At 30.6% G+C, this 17442-nt stretch overlaps 1 protein-coding gene across 1 annotated transcript in view; it reads right to left on the reverse strand.

Moving 5' to 3' along the window:
• The window catches only part of LOC131846389 (DE-cadherin), a 251292-nt gene that overhangs the window by 37294 nt on the left and 196556 nt on the right, over window positions 1-17442 (reverse strand). Inside the window, exons 2-9 of the mRNA XM_059195665.1 lie at window positions 5754-5842; window positions 4514-4636; window positions 3581-3706; window positions 2822-2971; window positions 1510-1695; window positions 1216-1418; window positions 765-942; window positions 188-680 (exon numbers count right to left, since the gene is read on the reverse strand). Of these exons, the coding sequence (XP_059051648.1) occupies window positions 188-680; window positions 765-942; window positions 1216-1418; window positions 1510-1695; window positions 2822-2971; window positions 3581-3706; window positions 4514-4636; window positions 5754-5842 (1548 nt within the window). The remainder of the gene's footprint in view (window positions 1-187; window positions 681-764; window positions 943-1215; window positions 1419-1509; window positions 1696-2821; window positions 2972-3580; window positions 3707-4513; window positions 4637-5753; window positions 5843-17442) is intronic.

A 17442-nucleotide genomic window follows, 5' to 3' on the forward strand; every position in this document is an offset into this window, starting at 1 on the left:
TTCACCATATATTTTATGGGCAGTGAAAGTGGTTGAGACAGCAATTTTAAAAAGAATAAACAGATGATACATAGTTTCATGTGCTTCTTCCTAATCCCATTTATTTGGGTTCGGCGTAATATGTTATAATTATATAATATACACTGCTCAAATAATTCATTTTATTATTATTATGTACATAAATTACCTGTATCAACATCTACAGCTTTTACCACGGTGACAAGTTCATTCGTATTAGCGTTTTCAGCTATCGATTCGGCAACATATGTATCTTTTTGAAAATGTGGAGGATTATCATTTTTATCAGCAATTTCAATCAAGAACGACTGCTGACCAGCGTTATGTTTCCCAGGGATAAGTGCTGACTCAGAATTATCAGTTGCTATTATCTTGATATTGTAGGAACTTTTTTCTTCTCTATCGAACATTTTTAGTGTTGTAATGTTACCCGTAATAGGATCTATTTCAAATGGATCTGAAGGATCTCCTAAACGATAGGTAATTTGATTGTTAGCCGACGTTCCGTCAGCATCAAATGCTCGAACTTGCATTACTGGTGTGCCCGGTGGCTCGTTTTCTAATACACTTCCAGATCTAATTTCACTGAATATGGGGATGTTGTCGTTTACGTCTTCAACTTCAATTTGAATAATTGTTTCTGCTGCTAATTTGTAATTATTCTAAAAAAAAAAACAATAATATTAATGTCATAAAGGTACGAAAAGTTTAATTCAGTTCAAACACAATAATTCCTTTACACTTACTTGAATTCTAACAGTCAGGGTATAATCAGTGATTTTCTCATAATCTAAATGATTACCAAGCTTTATGTAAGCTGTATTAGCTTCAGGTTCCAATACAAATGTGTGTCTTTTATTTGTCTGTTCTGTTTGACCCATCACTAACTCGAATTGTAATTTTTCTTCTTCAGGTATATTGGATCTGCAAATAAATTTCAAATGTATTAAATCTATATTCATACTTCTGTTCTTGATTTTCATACTATTCCATAATGATACAAGTTTGTTTTAATTTTTAAGTAGCTTTCATGAAAAGTGAGAAATAATTATAATTTAGTTAATAAAAGCTTAGTAAATGTCCTCACTAAGAAGCATAAAATTGGGCCATGAAATTTAATAACGGAGTTAACAACTCAAGGCATATTACTTTACTAATTTCTAGTTCATTTAATTTTAAGAGGAAAGTTATACTTACATAGCTCTAACTGTAGCGATAGGCGTCTTGAAATCGGCGTAATTTTCTTTTAATCTAATCGGTGCATCGGGAACTTCTATGAAAGACGGGCTTTTCTTGTTAGATTCCACGACTTGGATATCTAAAGTTATTGAACTCTGTTGGGGTTGATCGCCCATATCTTTTACTATCGCGCTTAGCTTAAATTTGTAGCCGGGCACTTTCTGTGAGGGACGGTAAGGTAAATTAGTAAAAGATAACCAATAAAATATGCTATTTAAAAATTTTAGGTAAAAAATACTTATGTATACTTACATCAATAGACTTATTTAAAAATATGACTCCATTATCAGGGTCTATGTAAAAGTATGATTGGTCGGGTGAGTTAGAGTCCAAGCTATAATGGACTATGGAGTTATTTCCATCATCAATGTCAGTAGCTGATATCCTCATCACCTCACGGCCGCTTGGTAAATCTTGAGGTACTGACTCCATATATGACTGTGCCATAAAATAAATACTATAATTACAGATGGTTCGCTAAATCATCCATAGAATGATAAACTTTAAAACTTAAAACAGAAGTATAAAACATATATATGCCTTATAAAATTTTCCTGGAATTCGTAACATTACACGAGTACCTTAAAATAGAGAATAAATTTCAAATTTTGAAACCATTATTATTCGGTCGGTAGTAAAAATCTTAGTTAAAATATTTGGCTCTGCTGATCTGTGAGAATAATAATAACGAGTAATTTAATTACAATTTAACTCATAAAAATCACTTCTAACGACCTACGCGAAGCATGCCCGAAGCTTAGAGAAAGTTTTTCCAAAATAATAATAATCGTGCATTGTGATAAAATGCGCCTAGGGGGAAAGAGCAGCCTAGCTAAAGAAAACACACTTACTACAAATGTGCAAAGAAAGTGAATTTTAACACACTAGAACACATAAAATTATTATTACCAATATCGCCTTGAGTGGCGGCTTACGATCCTAAATCAATCATGCAGCAACATGCAAGTAGAAAAATAGAAAATTCACAAAAGATCTCACGATTCGATTGTTACCACATTAACCGTTAACATTTTAAGAGGGTGTTTTGTTAAGTGGAACGAAGTGGTAACGATCGAGGAAATACAAGATGATGTGACAAGTTAAAAATATTTGTGCGTAAATCTCTCTTTCTGTGAAACTCTTTTAGACAAACCTTCCAAACATCTCCTCGGAAGACCTTCGGAAAATGTAAGATTTAATTCAAAATGTACATCATGTCTATTCTCTAATTTCAATAAATGCTTAAGAAAAGTAGATAGTCACATGTCTATTATATACAGAATAATAAAATATAAAACATCAGTAAATTCATATTTATCCAAGTAAGACCTTTAGAACAGCTAAATGAATTGGATAGATTAGCAATGAAAATCATGGTTATAACCTTTAGAAAGTATTTACTAGATTAATTAAAATATTAATGTTATTGAAATAATCAACACAGATTTGTATGAATAAATTTTAGAGTAAATAATGATAAATTTTGACTCAATTTAGATATAATAAGTTATTTAATAAATAAGATTTCATTGAAACAAATTGAAATATATAAATTTATACTTACAACTTTGTCGAAAACCGGCTGATTGTCATTAATATCTTCTATTAGTATTTTAATTGTGCAAGCATCATCTAAATGTGGCTGGCCATTGTCACTCGCTCTTACTGTTATATATGCTTCTTTTTCTCTCGCAGGTTCATCGTGGTCGAATACCTGATAAATAACAATTATTTTTCTTAAATTGTATCCATCAAATTAATTGCGGTAAATGTACGTACCTTTATGTCCTCCATGAGATGTATAAGTTAGCTGATTGGTTTTATATTATTTGAAATCAAGAAACAGAGAAATTATAATTTTTATGAATATATTAAACTTAGTCATATAAACATCTTAAGTACTTATAATTTTCTAGAATCAGTAGTGTCATTTAAATCCCACATGTAACCATAAAGATATTCGCTAATACAAACCCAAAATAGTATATTTATGAGCATAGTTTCGAGATTTAATATGTTCTCTATTTTCTCTACAGCTTCAGGTAGCACTAGGTACGTTATGTAAAAATGATAATTAACAATACCTAGTAACATTATAAGCCTTATGTGGGCCTGCTGTAGGCTTTGACCTCTTTTACTTTAATCATTTATTGTATTATTCTTCTTCGTAATGTAGATATTTACAATTATACATTATAATTCATGTCCTTTCATTATTACGTTTGATATAAACTTTCAGAGACTCCCACTAGCAAGGTAATCAGAGTGGAGTGTGGGAGATAGCACTTATTACTTAATAAATATAAAAAATGAATAAACTAACATCTGCCGTCGTGATTCTTCCGCTTACTGGATCCACATGAAATCTCTCCTTCTCTCCTTGAGTCGTGACGAACTGGTATGTGACTGTACCACCCATCTCAGGCGGATCGCGGTCTTCAGCGTGGACCTGAAGTATATATTTAATTGAAAATTCACAAAAATAACCTAAATATACACACAAATACGTTTAATGTATCCCCAACTATGAAGATGTATTTTCTACTGAGGTTCTATGCTTAAATACATATAAAAAGACTATACACGGTAATCAGATACAAAAAAAAAACACCCCAGTACTACATAAAAGTTCTCATAACTGTGCGAGTTTTATGTCTATTAACATAATACATAGTTTATGGCAATCTGGAATAATGTACGTTTCAAATAGTAGTTTTTATTTTAAGCTAAACATTGTAATCAAACAATAAAAAAAATCTTTTTATAAAATTTGTAATGAATGATATGACATAAAAACTGAAAAATGATATGCAAATTTGATAAAATCATTATTTGTTTACGTAATTCGAATGGCGAACTAGCTAACGGCCCATCTGATAATTAGCGAAAATCGTTGCCTATATAGATGAATATGATACAGCACAACAGACATAACGTTATCATATGACACACACAATACCACTCACATCATTGACTAAGACGTCATTCCTCTTACCCTGTAATTTTTAGCCACAGCCTAATCTTCACCCTACAACTGAAACACAGCTTACAAAGCAAGATGTTTGACAGGTGTCAGGTCAGACTGAGGTACCTCTCGCAGACGACTTTTTAATCTACCTATGCTAATGTAAACATAATTATGATTAATTGTAATTTGAATGAAGCGTGAGTTTAGTATTGGAAAGCCCTCCTGTTTTCCCTCTGCTTACCCCATTAACAGATATAGTGTATACATAGATATAAGACAAATTCTTACCGTAAATACGTAAGTCCCGACCGGCTGCTCTTCCTTTACGGATGGCCTATAGTTCAAGCACTCCGTGAATAGAGGCTTGTGGTTGTCTTTGACCGCCAACTTCGGTGTGTATGCCGGTACAAACTGTGAACGCATCGTATCATGCCTCTACGTCAATATTAAGTATATCTACATTCCAATAAAATTAACAAAAAAATAAGGGAATCGAAATTAAGGTCTAATCACGTAAGATAGAAAATTTAAATACGGAATCACGGGATTAAAAATTATTAAGATAGCTACTATATGCCCAGTGTGAATTATGAAAAGTTTATATTATATATACTATTCATAAATCGAATAAATTTTTCATATGAAAATGATGGATTATATGTTATATTATATTATTTTATTAATATTATATGCTATGAAATATTCATTTTTTATTTTTTGCATTAATTATATATCTATTTATTAACATAAAAATAAATTACTCTTTTTATAAGATTCCAATAACCACTAATGCAAATAACAATTCTTGATAATGGTCTTATTAATATGAGATAATAATTATTCACTTATTTTTATTTAGGAATTTTTTTGTTTAATAATTTGAACAATTCTTATTTTCTATATCAATATCAATTTTGATAAATTACAACAAAGTTAAGTCTATAATAAGTTTCTATAAAAACATATTCGCTACACTGCATTTTAACACTTTTGTCTCAAAATTTATATTACTTATATAATTGATAAATATTATAATATTTTATTAATTAAATATATATAATAAAAAGACAAACCTTAAGACAGAATTAAGATGCAATGAGGTTATATATTCAAATTATATTATTAAATAAACTATAATCACATGTTTGTTATAAATAAGTCGTCATTAATAATTACTAAGTCTAAAAAAAGCATTTAATAATATAATATATTTACATAATAATATAAAATAAAGTATACCTTTTCCAGAGTCTATAAACAGTGTTAGCATAAAAATGAGCAGTGATTTATTAAATATATACAATAATACTTACATTCATCCATCGAAGCTTGTTGAATTAATTATAATAGCAAATACCATACATACATTATAATATAAAAGTGTAAATACTGAACATGCAACACGTCTATCATATAAAATAAATAAGCATTAAATTAATTAAAAATTCTATGGGGGTCAAGCTTTTTTGGGCGGATTGATTGGATACAGATGTATGATTGGATGATTCTAGTGCAGTAAGATACTCACGGAAGCTGGGTGCATAGGCATATACCCATCCAAGTGTCGCGAGTGCCGTAATCTCGTGACATGATGTGACCCGTATGTATATTCTCGTGCTGTAAAGAAAAAAACACATTTAGTAAAGAAATAGCATTCCAAATTGCTTCAATTTTATATTTCTAATAGTTGTAGAAGTCGTGTCTTGTTTTATATATGTATAATAATTAAATAGATAATATTATTTATTATTATAAATATTTATGTTTAAAATATATTAAATATGTATGTAACGAAAAAGTAGTTAAACAAACAATTAGGGGAATATACTCAATTTAATATTGCATAATTATAGATTTTTTTTTTATATTAAAATATGAGCGCGTTTGAAAGTGAATACAACACGTTTTAATATATAATAAACATACAAAAAGTACTAAAACTATATTGTTTACTAATTATTATTTTAGTATTTCAATTTTGTGTAAGATTTCCTACTACTATATTAAAGACCAAATATCCTATAACATTTGCTCACTGAACTATGTATTAATGAAATATAACTGATATCATTCGCTTTCCATAATAATCACTTTCGCTTCATAATAATATAATTATCTCATAACATTATCGTCACATCTGAAGAGTCACTCGGTATTATAAGTTGGTATATCCGGATAAACCGGCATATAATAATATTAGTCAGCTTGGATTATACAGAGAATCATGTTTACGTACCAATTAACTCGGTTCAGCACTCGCGAGATAACTCTAGATAACAATAAGCCTCTTCGCACATTGCACTACATTCTAGTACAATATTTGTCTTTTAATTTGCAAACAATACTATCATAAACTACTCTTAAGCTGCAACAACAGGGGGAATGGGTGGTTTTAGTAACGGAGACATTTTTAATGGATGATGATGAAGTTGAGCATTCGCTTGCTCTAACAGTATACGCTGGTGGGGCACAGTGCAGGATAATAGGACCATAAGGTCAGGTAGTCAGCTCTTTATGACAATTTCACTAGGAATTAGCCAGAAAGGTTTCGAGGGACGTACCTGATTCCTTTACTAGCTTCAGGCCACTTGTGTAAATTACTGGGAGGAACAGGATTGTTAGTTTAGAGAACTAGTGACAACATCTTCCTCAAAGTATGACAGCGAAAATACTTATTTAAAAAATCAGAAGAACACAAATATACTGTAATTAGTATCGTTATAAACACATACTTGCAAGTGCATCTTTATTGATTGTCACTTTATCAAAACAAACAATTATTTAACTAAACAGTTCAACTGAATAGTTGAGACTATACGTGTATAGAAAGCTTATTAACAATTTAAAATAAATAAATACTAATATAACATATCCATTTATTTGCAACAAAGGTACTGCATATATTGCCTGCATTTGCAGCAACTAGCCGATAAAATCGTCTGTTTTTCGAGCGAACACAAATTGTTATGATGTTTCTGTCAATAAACGATTAATATACTTAAATATCGATAACAATGATGTTTATTGAAACAACAAATAAACAGTAAAAGCATTCGAGTCTACTGCGAACTATCTGTATTTAATATTCGAATTTTATCCTTTGACATGCACATTAGTCTTTAAGTACGTAAATTTTTTAGGGTTGTTAATTGTTAATTTTCTTTTCTTATTTTAAGAGTCATCAAAAACAGCGTAACAAAAAGAAACTAGCTTTTCTACTTTTTAAATACATAAACTATCTTTTAAAAGTAGTGTTTAACATCAGACGTGCTTCCTTTTTCGACTTAACGGACTTCTCTCAGCCATTTTACTGCTGGATAGCGTAATGTGCGGAGCCGGTATACAGTCCACGCTATATTTCATTTTAGTCAGCTTGCTATGCACGAGACAAGACTATGCAATTTTCAACTTAATTAAATTACATTCTATCCGGGGACATTCGAATACTTGACCAATGTGGAACTACAAGACCGTTGTTAGTCGCACTAGTAACAAATACATAAGCATAAATAATATAAATTTTCGGTAACAGTTTGCATTTTGCAATTAATAAAAAAAACTCATATCTGACTAAAGTTGTTCATCATTACAATCCACATGGCCTATTGTAGGGTAAGGACTACTTATCCTAATAAAGATTTTAGTTCATTAGCACGTCGTAGAGGCTTGGTGGAAGGTTTTATTTCGAGATTTCCTTCTCTTGCACAAAATATATATTGACTTGATGAAAAGGTGAAGAAATGTAATTTTCAATGTATGAATCACCATAATGTCGTTATAAATGCTGTCATTTCACAAATGAAGTATATGTAAATATTTATAAATATGGATACAATTTATGTAAAAAGTCATCAGAGGCTATGTCATCATGATTTTCCATTTCTTATCACATATTCTTTGTTATTGGCGTAATATAGTTTTGTTGTTGTTACGTAATCATCACTGTCTTTTTACCAATCTCATATTTAACACTTACTAGTGTCTTTAAATTTTTAAAAATACGTAGGAATCTAAATATTTAGACACATTTTTTAAGTTTTTAGAACAATGACACTAGATAATGCCTCCATTAAGACATAAGAAAAAAATAAGCGACTGAAAATAGGTTCGAATTTAAGTATAAATTACTAAATGAAAAGTTAGTAAATATACACTTTGGTGTAATTGATATGGGTAGGAAGTTTTGCTTTTAGACGGCTGGAAAGAGGGTTGGAAGTTTGTTTGGCAAAGTTCTATAATAAAGATCCGATTAAACTTATAATTTGATAAAGAATAGTGAAGAACACGCTACCTGTCTTATATACATATATGAGTATACGAGTATGTCCGTATATTATATGTTTAAGTTATTTTTTATGTAACTTAAATAGCAAACAAACCCACCTAATAGGAAAAGGTAAACATAGGCTATATAAGATATCATGAACGTTATATCGTTATTATGCTTAGCCATTTGTGATGACTAAGGTCTCATGGCTCCGTACTCGGTAATTCCACTAACATATCTCACAGTTTTAGCCGGAAAACATCTTACGAAGGACTGAGCTTGTGGGAATCGATAACGGAGACAAAAGAGAGGTGAATATTGTAAAAGTTAGCAACGAGGTATTCCATAAAATAGTTCTTTAATTATTTATGATAAACGTGAAACGACATGAAAGGATATTACATAGAATTATTGCGAATGATTTGATAATTGATTGAATTGAATTATCGGCTATATATGTGATAGTCCAATAGATTTAATTGCGTGGTTGAATAATTTGTTGCATAATAAATATAGTTCATTTATAATTATTCAAGTATTTTTATTATTATTATTATTTACTATATGTATTTATTATTATTAATCTATTTGTTACTAATAGTGAAACTGATGTCCATTTGTCTCTGTTTTGTGCTACTAATGTCCAGTTTGAGCCAGCTACTCGTTTGATATCATCCTAGTTGTCACTTCTCTTGCCTGGTGGTCCGCTAATTAAGGGTCTCTTACTAAACATTCTAAAATAGATAATACATAAGTGTTTCAAATTTCATAATATCTTTATTCACGTAGGTCTATTATAAACTCTTATGATATTTTTATGTCACGATTATGTACTCAAATATAAATATTACTGGAATACATAGGAATTTATATATAATTTTGAATTTCGTACTGGGTGCAAAAGTGACATTTTGCTTTCGTACGACGTACTATCTAATAATGTAAATATGATAGTTATATGTAGACATCCATGTTTTTCTTGATATTTTTCCATTATTAAGTCGATTGTGTGAATGATCAATTGTGGAAAAACCCTTTCTAAAGCCTGCCTGTTCTACCGGTTGTTTTACTTCTATTATAGCGCTTATTCTTTTATTTAAGATAGTAGAGAAAAGTTTGTAAAGACTGGGTAGCAAGCTAATCGGCCTATAATTGCCAATATCCTTTGGATCTCCTTTCTTGTAAATTAGTATGATGTTTGCTTCCGACCATTGGGATGGCGTTTCAGCTTTTTGAAGAATCAAATTAAACAATTCACTTAATGGTGCTGCTAGTATCGTGTTCGCGAATTTTAGTGCTTCATTTGGTATGTTGTTATATGCATCCATAATTTCATTTTCATTTATCAGTTTAATATTGTTACAGTCGATTTTTTCTTTAATATTTTAGTTGTTTGCTTGCTGTCACTGTATAAATTTGTATAGAATTCTGTTGCAATGTTGACAATATCACTTCGTTTACATAAATCTAGACTTAATCCTTCTATCCATGATTTATTTTTGAACTTCCGCTATATTGTAATTGTGTCTTGCCTATATTTTGCATAATCTCTCCTTATATATCTATGAAATATAGTTGTAGTGTATGTTCATTTAAAATTTTATGTTGTTTATGTTCTTTTGTTGTTTTTGTTTTTGCTTTGGCTGATAGCATTTATAATCTGTCATAGTAGTTTTGCACTGATTTATTTTCTATACAATGATAAATCGGATAAAAACTGTTAAGTTTTCATAATTATAATTTCCTCTTCACTCTTAAGTTTACTTACAGATTTATTTGTAAATTTGGCTCTACTTTTCTTTTGTTTGGAAAGCTTTATTGTTGCTCTTATTGGTTCTAATGTAAATATGATAGTTATATGAGTTAGTACAACTTTTACTCGAATTACATTAGTGAGTTAGTGTATTATATATTAGATATGTATAGCATTTTTTCGTAAAAATCCGTTAGCATGTGAAGCTATAATAAACAGTTAGCGAATTTTTCAAAAAGGATACTATACTTGTTCATGCCGTTACAGAATGTGTTTACTACAGAAAAGCTTTAATGCTAATTACGTTAGAAAAATTAGCACAATTCATGATATAAATTCATTAATTCGGATGTCCCTTATATCTGTCCGTACATTTAAGATGTGTTGGTGTAACAACAAATATTGCAATGTAATCTGAAGATACCGCGTTCCAATAAGCAAAGCCGCAACAAACTGCTGTAACATTGATCATAACTATCTCATATAGTTAGGAGCTTTGTGCGCTTTGTTATCATATGCACCTGAGATATAACCTAAGCCGAAACCACTTAGTACAAGCGCCAATGAACTCGATCCTCAGCTGCTGATCCAGTCATGTGACATCAAAGACATTGAGCTGCTGTGCAAAATCACTGTAAGCTTTAAACACTAACACCCTTTGTCAGCAGGACGTAGGATACAGTCAATCTAGGAATGTTCACGTTTCATCTCACATCTAGGATGCATTTGTAGCTAGTTCAGCAATATCTCTAACCACGTACGAGTATATGTTTAACGCAGCGGTAAGCACATTTATTTGTCTAGATATCATTGATCGATTAGATAAATTTAAAAATGGAACTTTTTAGCTGCTCTGGTCGGGATGTGGTTCGTTACCTAGACGCTATTTTGGTATTCGATTATTGATTAGCAATATTTTAAAATTGAACCTGATTGCGATCAATAAGTTTGTAAATCGTAAGTTTACACTTATGTATCTATATAATATAAAAAGTATGTAATATATATAAAAGGGAAAGGAATTAGAAGAATGGAATGGGGACTATTGATCTTATTGCTAGCAATATACCATGTCAGGTCGATCTAGTTGGTCGTTCTTAATCTCCATACTCTCCTAGAAATCTATCGTTCCTGGTAAATTTGTCACGATGGACCAACTAACCTAACTTCATGCTCACCTTATCATCGTCTACTGATCCCCCGCTAACGTCTACTGTTAGCGTGAGTAGACAATTTTATTATCATCAATAATAAAAAAAACTTGTATATCTAGAAATGTCTTACAAATTTCAGATATGACTTACTAATATTACTTTCTGTTTCTAACCTGCATGACTCTAACTAAGTTATATATAACCCTATACATATGATAATAATGATCCCCTTAAACATACTACAGCCCCGAGAATGACTCTCCATTTTGAACGTCAAACTTACGTACCCACCTCGCCTATTGCCCTATAATTACCTAACCGTTCATTTGTACTATACAACACACCTTTTGTGGTCCATTCTTTCTTACTACGGCCTATTGTGAGCGCGTCAAAACAGTTGACAAGAGGTACCATTAAAATGGCCCGTGATTTATAGTGAATACATACCAGTTGCGTCTTAAGACTAGTCGCACGATTTTTCCACAGAAATATAAATTTACAGAGGGTGTAGCGATAAAATAATCAATAACTATACTATAGTACCTACTACTAGACCCAGACGTTGTTTGCCATATTAATTAAAATCGCTATTAAAAAATAGCAGTTGGCTATAGAAGAGTGAAAATTTAGGGTTGTATGTATTTTTTAATTATAAATAAATATAACAAAATAATTATAATAAAAAAAGATAGGTATGGACAACCTTTGTCACTTGGGGGTATGAAAATAGATAGTAGCCGATTCTCAGACCTACTCAATATGCATATAAAATTTCATAAAAATTGGTCAAACCGATTCGGAGGGATATGGTAGCTAACATTGTGACACGAGAAGTTTATATATAAGATATAAAATATTTTATACCAGCTGACCCGGGCAACTTCGTCTACATCACAGTTACTTGACATTTATCGTATCGTATATTTCCCCAACTTAAATAATATTTTTTTAAATTATAGCCTATATGTTATTCTGATATATAAGCTGTAGTATTGTGAAGTTACATCAAAATCCGTTCAGTAGTTTTTACGTGAAAAAGTAACAAATATTCGCGAATATAATATTAGTAAGACAAGCTTATATACTTATAGACCATTAAAATATTTTATACATATTTATTTGTTATTGTAAATAGTATCTAAAGTACCTCTCAATATCATGCTCGCCTTCACCAAAGTGGGGATGACTGAAACGATCCGATTTTAAGCCCAACTGAAGCTTGATTGATTGCAACATCGCCGATAATATTAAATTAACGGGATTGTGGTGCTTTTTCTTTATATTTTCAATTAATAATACTTAAAACCTCATTAAATGTATTGTAATGTATAATACATTTAATGAATATAAATAATTTCTGTGAATTGCGAATATAAAGCTTTTGTATTAAAACGTTAGGACTACATAACTGGACACTGTAGTATTTGGAATAACAATAGTTTATAATTGTTTCTAAACAAATTAAAATAAAAAAAATACTAAATTTTAAGTGAAGCTTACCATAATATATCGTGTAAACCGAACCCAAAACAAAGTCGTTCTCATTATCATCAAATATTGTTTGAATCTATTATTAGATGAATAAAGTATCCCAATAATATATTTTCTCATGTATTTTTAATGTACAGTCGGCGATCAGTTGTATATCCAAACATTTGCATTGTGTTCTAATTTCAAATTAAGTTTATACGAACAACTAAAAAATACATAATTATCGAATAAATTGGTACAAGCACGCAACGTTCTACTTTAAAGGGATTCTCGCTTTGATGTACGAAAGTATTTTCTAAGAATTCCAGTTCGAATACTAAGGGCGAAATTTCAATTTCAAATAATAAATTGTTTTAATGTATTCGTAATTTTTGGCAATTCATATAATACAGCAATACAACGCAGTTGGTTTTCCTTTTGTGAAATAAAATTAAATAAATTAATATTATTAATTTTCTATTGTTTTGTAAACAATCAACTGGATTGTTAAAGAATTGGGAGAAAATCTTATTTCATTAGAATTTATGCTATACATACATGGAAATAAGCAGAACTAAGTAGGTATATGAAATTAATATGAAACAAAAAGTCGTTATGTCATATGTAATGCATTATTAACAAATATCTTCAATTTCAATCAATGTCTTTCGATTCGAACCTAAACTTAATGTAGCGTTGGACTAGATTAAGTTTAGACTCATTAATATTATTTTTAACAGATACCATCGAAACAACATTGAAGTTAGACCGATTTCAGTCTTGGACCCGTCATAAACATCATTTTGTAACTTCGAAAAGAATACCTAGTTTTAACACGCTATTTTTGTAGTCGTATATCAAAACTACGTCACATTACTATCATTATTACATAGTATAAAACAAAGTCGCGCTCGCTGTTAGACAGTCCCTATGTATGCTTAAATCTTTAAAATTACGCAACGGATTTTTTTTAAGAGACAGAGTGATTCATAGTGAATGTTTATATGTATAATACATGTAAACCCGTGCGAAGCCGAGGCGAGTAGCTAGTTAATAATAATATCATTATTGTAATATTCCGAGGTGGATTTTATAACCAGTTGTTTTCGTAATTACCATTATCTCACCTATTTTAGTACATAAGCAGCTTGCTTTGTAAGCTATGTTTTGGTTGAAGGGCGAGATAAAGCAATGGAATTATAAAATATAGAGGCCTGATCTCTTAGTCCTTTCTAATGGCATGAGTATATCGGACGTCATATTATGATACGTAACGTCTTTGATGCTGTTCATGTATATAGGAGGCAGTTACCACTTACCATCACTTACCGTCAGTTCACTTATTTGCCAATCCAGTAACGTAAAATTGTAAAATTAACCCTAAAATAGTTAACCCTAAAATACTAGACAAAGTTCAACATGTGCAAGTAGGACAACCCTCTAAGGGCCGTTTGGGAGGTCGGGTGACACAGATATAATTAATGTATCTATTACATACTCGTTGAGCTAGGGTTCCCACCTTAGTTTTGTAATACTTTGTAACGTAAAGGTTATAATGGGGTATTGTTTAAATAGAAATTATGGTTTTAGTGGACTTATAACTTCCTATACCTATAAATAGAAAGGGAGAGGACGATAAAAAAAAGATGAATGAAAGACGATATGCATAAAAGGTTATAGTAATTAATATATAGCTGATAGTGATCAGTGAAAGAAGATAACAGACGAAAAAGGCAAGAAAATGTCTTTAAAATAGTTTAGTTTCATGAGTGTTTTACCTGAACTTTTAAATTATCAATCTTATTTGTAGTACATAAAAATGAACTAATAAATAATTGTATATATTAAATAGAAGTAATCGACAACCCTATTGATTGAGCCTTATTTGATATAGTCATACATAAATCATAAATAAACGAAGGGGTTTTATAATTATACAGGTTAAATTGTAAAATAATTGTGTATCATCGGCGTTGTTTAATAATTATATAATTAGACTACGACGCAGCCGGTAAAGTACACAATTGTCAATACAAAAAAATTGTAAGTAGAAATTGGTAACAATATCATTTGCGTTGTTTATTATAATTATCGATGCTATGCCTCTATTTAAACCTTTTTCATTTCAATTACCTTTTTAAGGAGTTCAAATTTGGAGGACACTAAAAAACTTTGATTGCCTATTTATATTTCTGACATTCTCTATATATACAGTGATGGAAGCACCGATAACAACTTCTTTGTAAAGGTATATTATATCTACACGTAATAAAACAAAGTATGATCGCAATTACAAAAACTACTGAAGAATGAAACATGATGTTTTATCCATGAACATCATAGGAAGGTTTGGGTGTATAATTCGCTAAGATTTTATATAAGTTAGTTGTAATACTCGTGCGAAGTCGGAACGGATCGCTGGTTATTTATAATTAAGTTGTAATAAGTAAATATGTCTCACTGATTACACAAATATTAGAATTTGAAGCTAACATTTCCTGTTCTATTTATGGCAATATCCTCATTAATATTGTAAATGTAAAAGCGAGTTTGTTTGAATATGTTTATGCGACCACACGCATGAGAATTGAGATTCAACGAAACAGCACATCCTCTGTCTTGTTCTATCTCATGTGTGCGGTTATTCAGCATGTTTAGGAATAGATTTGGAAAATTTACTGTAGATAAAGTACAATTATTGGGTATAATATAAATTTTTATAAATATAAATAAATAAATCCTGTTCTAAACTACATAAGTGTAATACTTACCCTGCCATTGGGGGGGAGAGCTTTGTTGGTAAATATTGAATTAATTGGAATTGATACTGACTCTATAAGCTCGAGGAAAAGGATTATTAGCAATGGGGGCTATCGGCTAGTTCTACTGTAAGCAATGAACCGACAGGGCGAGGTTTCTGATAATGTTATTAGCACGGTGCACTTATTGACCAGTGTAATTATGCAACACCTATAAGAAAAATATTAAAATCTATAATTTTGAAATATTATATGACTCGTTTTACAGCTGCAATTGAATAATAAAACTTAGATTACGTCAGCAACACTCAAATGGTCCAGAGAAATTCGAAATCCTAACAATTTGAATATATTTTACTCGAGAATTATTAAATCGCAGAGTTTCATTAATTAAAACCCTGATTTCATCACTTCATCCTTCACTGATTTACCATTAGTGCCATCTTCAATTAAAATAATACGACCTCCAAGCAATCCTTGGATATAACATCTTAGTTACTTTTCTAGTGAATTCACTAGTAAATATGTTATATGTCACTCAATTTTATCTTCATCCATTCATCTGTCACTGGATATAAATAAAACTGAGAAAAAGTTCCGAGTCCTTCAATATAACTCATGCTTAAAATAGCAAATAAGCATGCACGCCTGGTGCCGAAGCGGTTGAGATAATCTCAAGAAGGGTTGTGATTGTGAACATCCCTGTTGGCAGTTTACCCTCGTCCAACCTTACCTTTTATCATTCTAATCCCATACCCCTCTAATTATTGAAAGACTTGCCAACAGTTTCGATCGCAACTGTCCGTCCGGATAAATATTACCCACATTAATTTGTGATAACAAGTAAATTTACTTTGTATTGACAACTGTACCAATTATATTAATCATGTCAACAATAATGGAAGTATATTTTACGAGTGCAAATACTTTCAATTAACTTAACAATTTAGGTACATGTATTGCTCTGAAATCTAAGATTTTATCGTTAGCTAGTTTTAACGAGTAGCTCTATCTAATGAGTATTTTCTTATTCGCCTAATTATATATTTTGACTCCTACCCTATACCTAGTTTGTATTCATATAAAATATTAAACTTTTCGTATAACATTTATTGGATAGAGCACCAGTAAAGTTTCTTTAACTATTTTTTTAGTTTTATTGAATTTCCGAATGTAATTTATAGTTATGCGTACTTTGGAGTTGAAAATAAAAAAATGCATTTAAAATGATGGCGTTACTCGACATAGTTAGTAATAATACCAGCAGATATATGTAACGGTGTTATCGATATAAAATGTATCTTATGTGTGTAGTTTTTTAATACAAGAGTAACAAAGATCCTTGTATTTTGGACTTTGTTTACCGCATTTACATTCATCCTTATTAACTTTCACATTTATAATATTAATGTAAGTAATATTATAGCAAAAGTAGATTAAAAAGTCGTGAGCACAGTCTCATCTGTTTAAGCCGCGAAGCAGCTTACTTTGTAAGCTGAAGCAGTTTCCGTTATACGGTTGCAGATTAGGCAGTGAATTACAGAATAAGAGGCACGATGATATCCTATGGAATGGCAACGCATCACGGATGTCACATAATAACGTGATGTCCGTAACGTTGTTTCTGTGTATAGGCGACGGTTAACACTTACTGGCATATACCTCCATCTACTATATATAGACCTTGTGTGCAATAAAATTAAAGCTAGGTTTAATAGAAATATTTTACTAAAAAATATTTCTCATTTCACTAAATATAAATATTCATTCTCCGCCATTACAGAATGTAATACTGTTCACCGTACAATAAAACT

This window comes from Achroia grisella, unplaced genomic scaffold (genome assembly GCF_030625045.1).
Source record: "Achroia grisella isolate CSIRO2021 unplaced genomic scaffold, CSIRO_AGI_Agris_v1 utg511, whole genome shotgun sequence".
In the NCBI taxonomy this organism is placed as follows: domain Eukaryota; kingdom Metazoa; phylum Arthropoda; class Insecta; order Lepidoptera; family Pyralidae; genus Achroia; species Achroia grisella.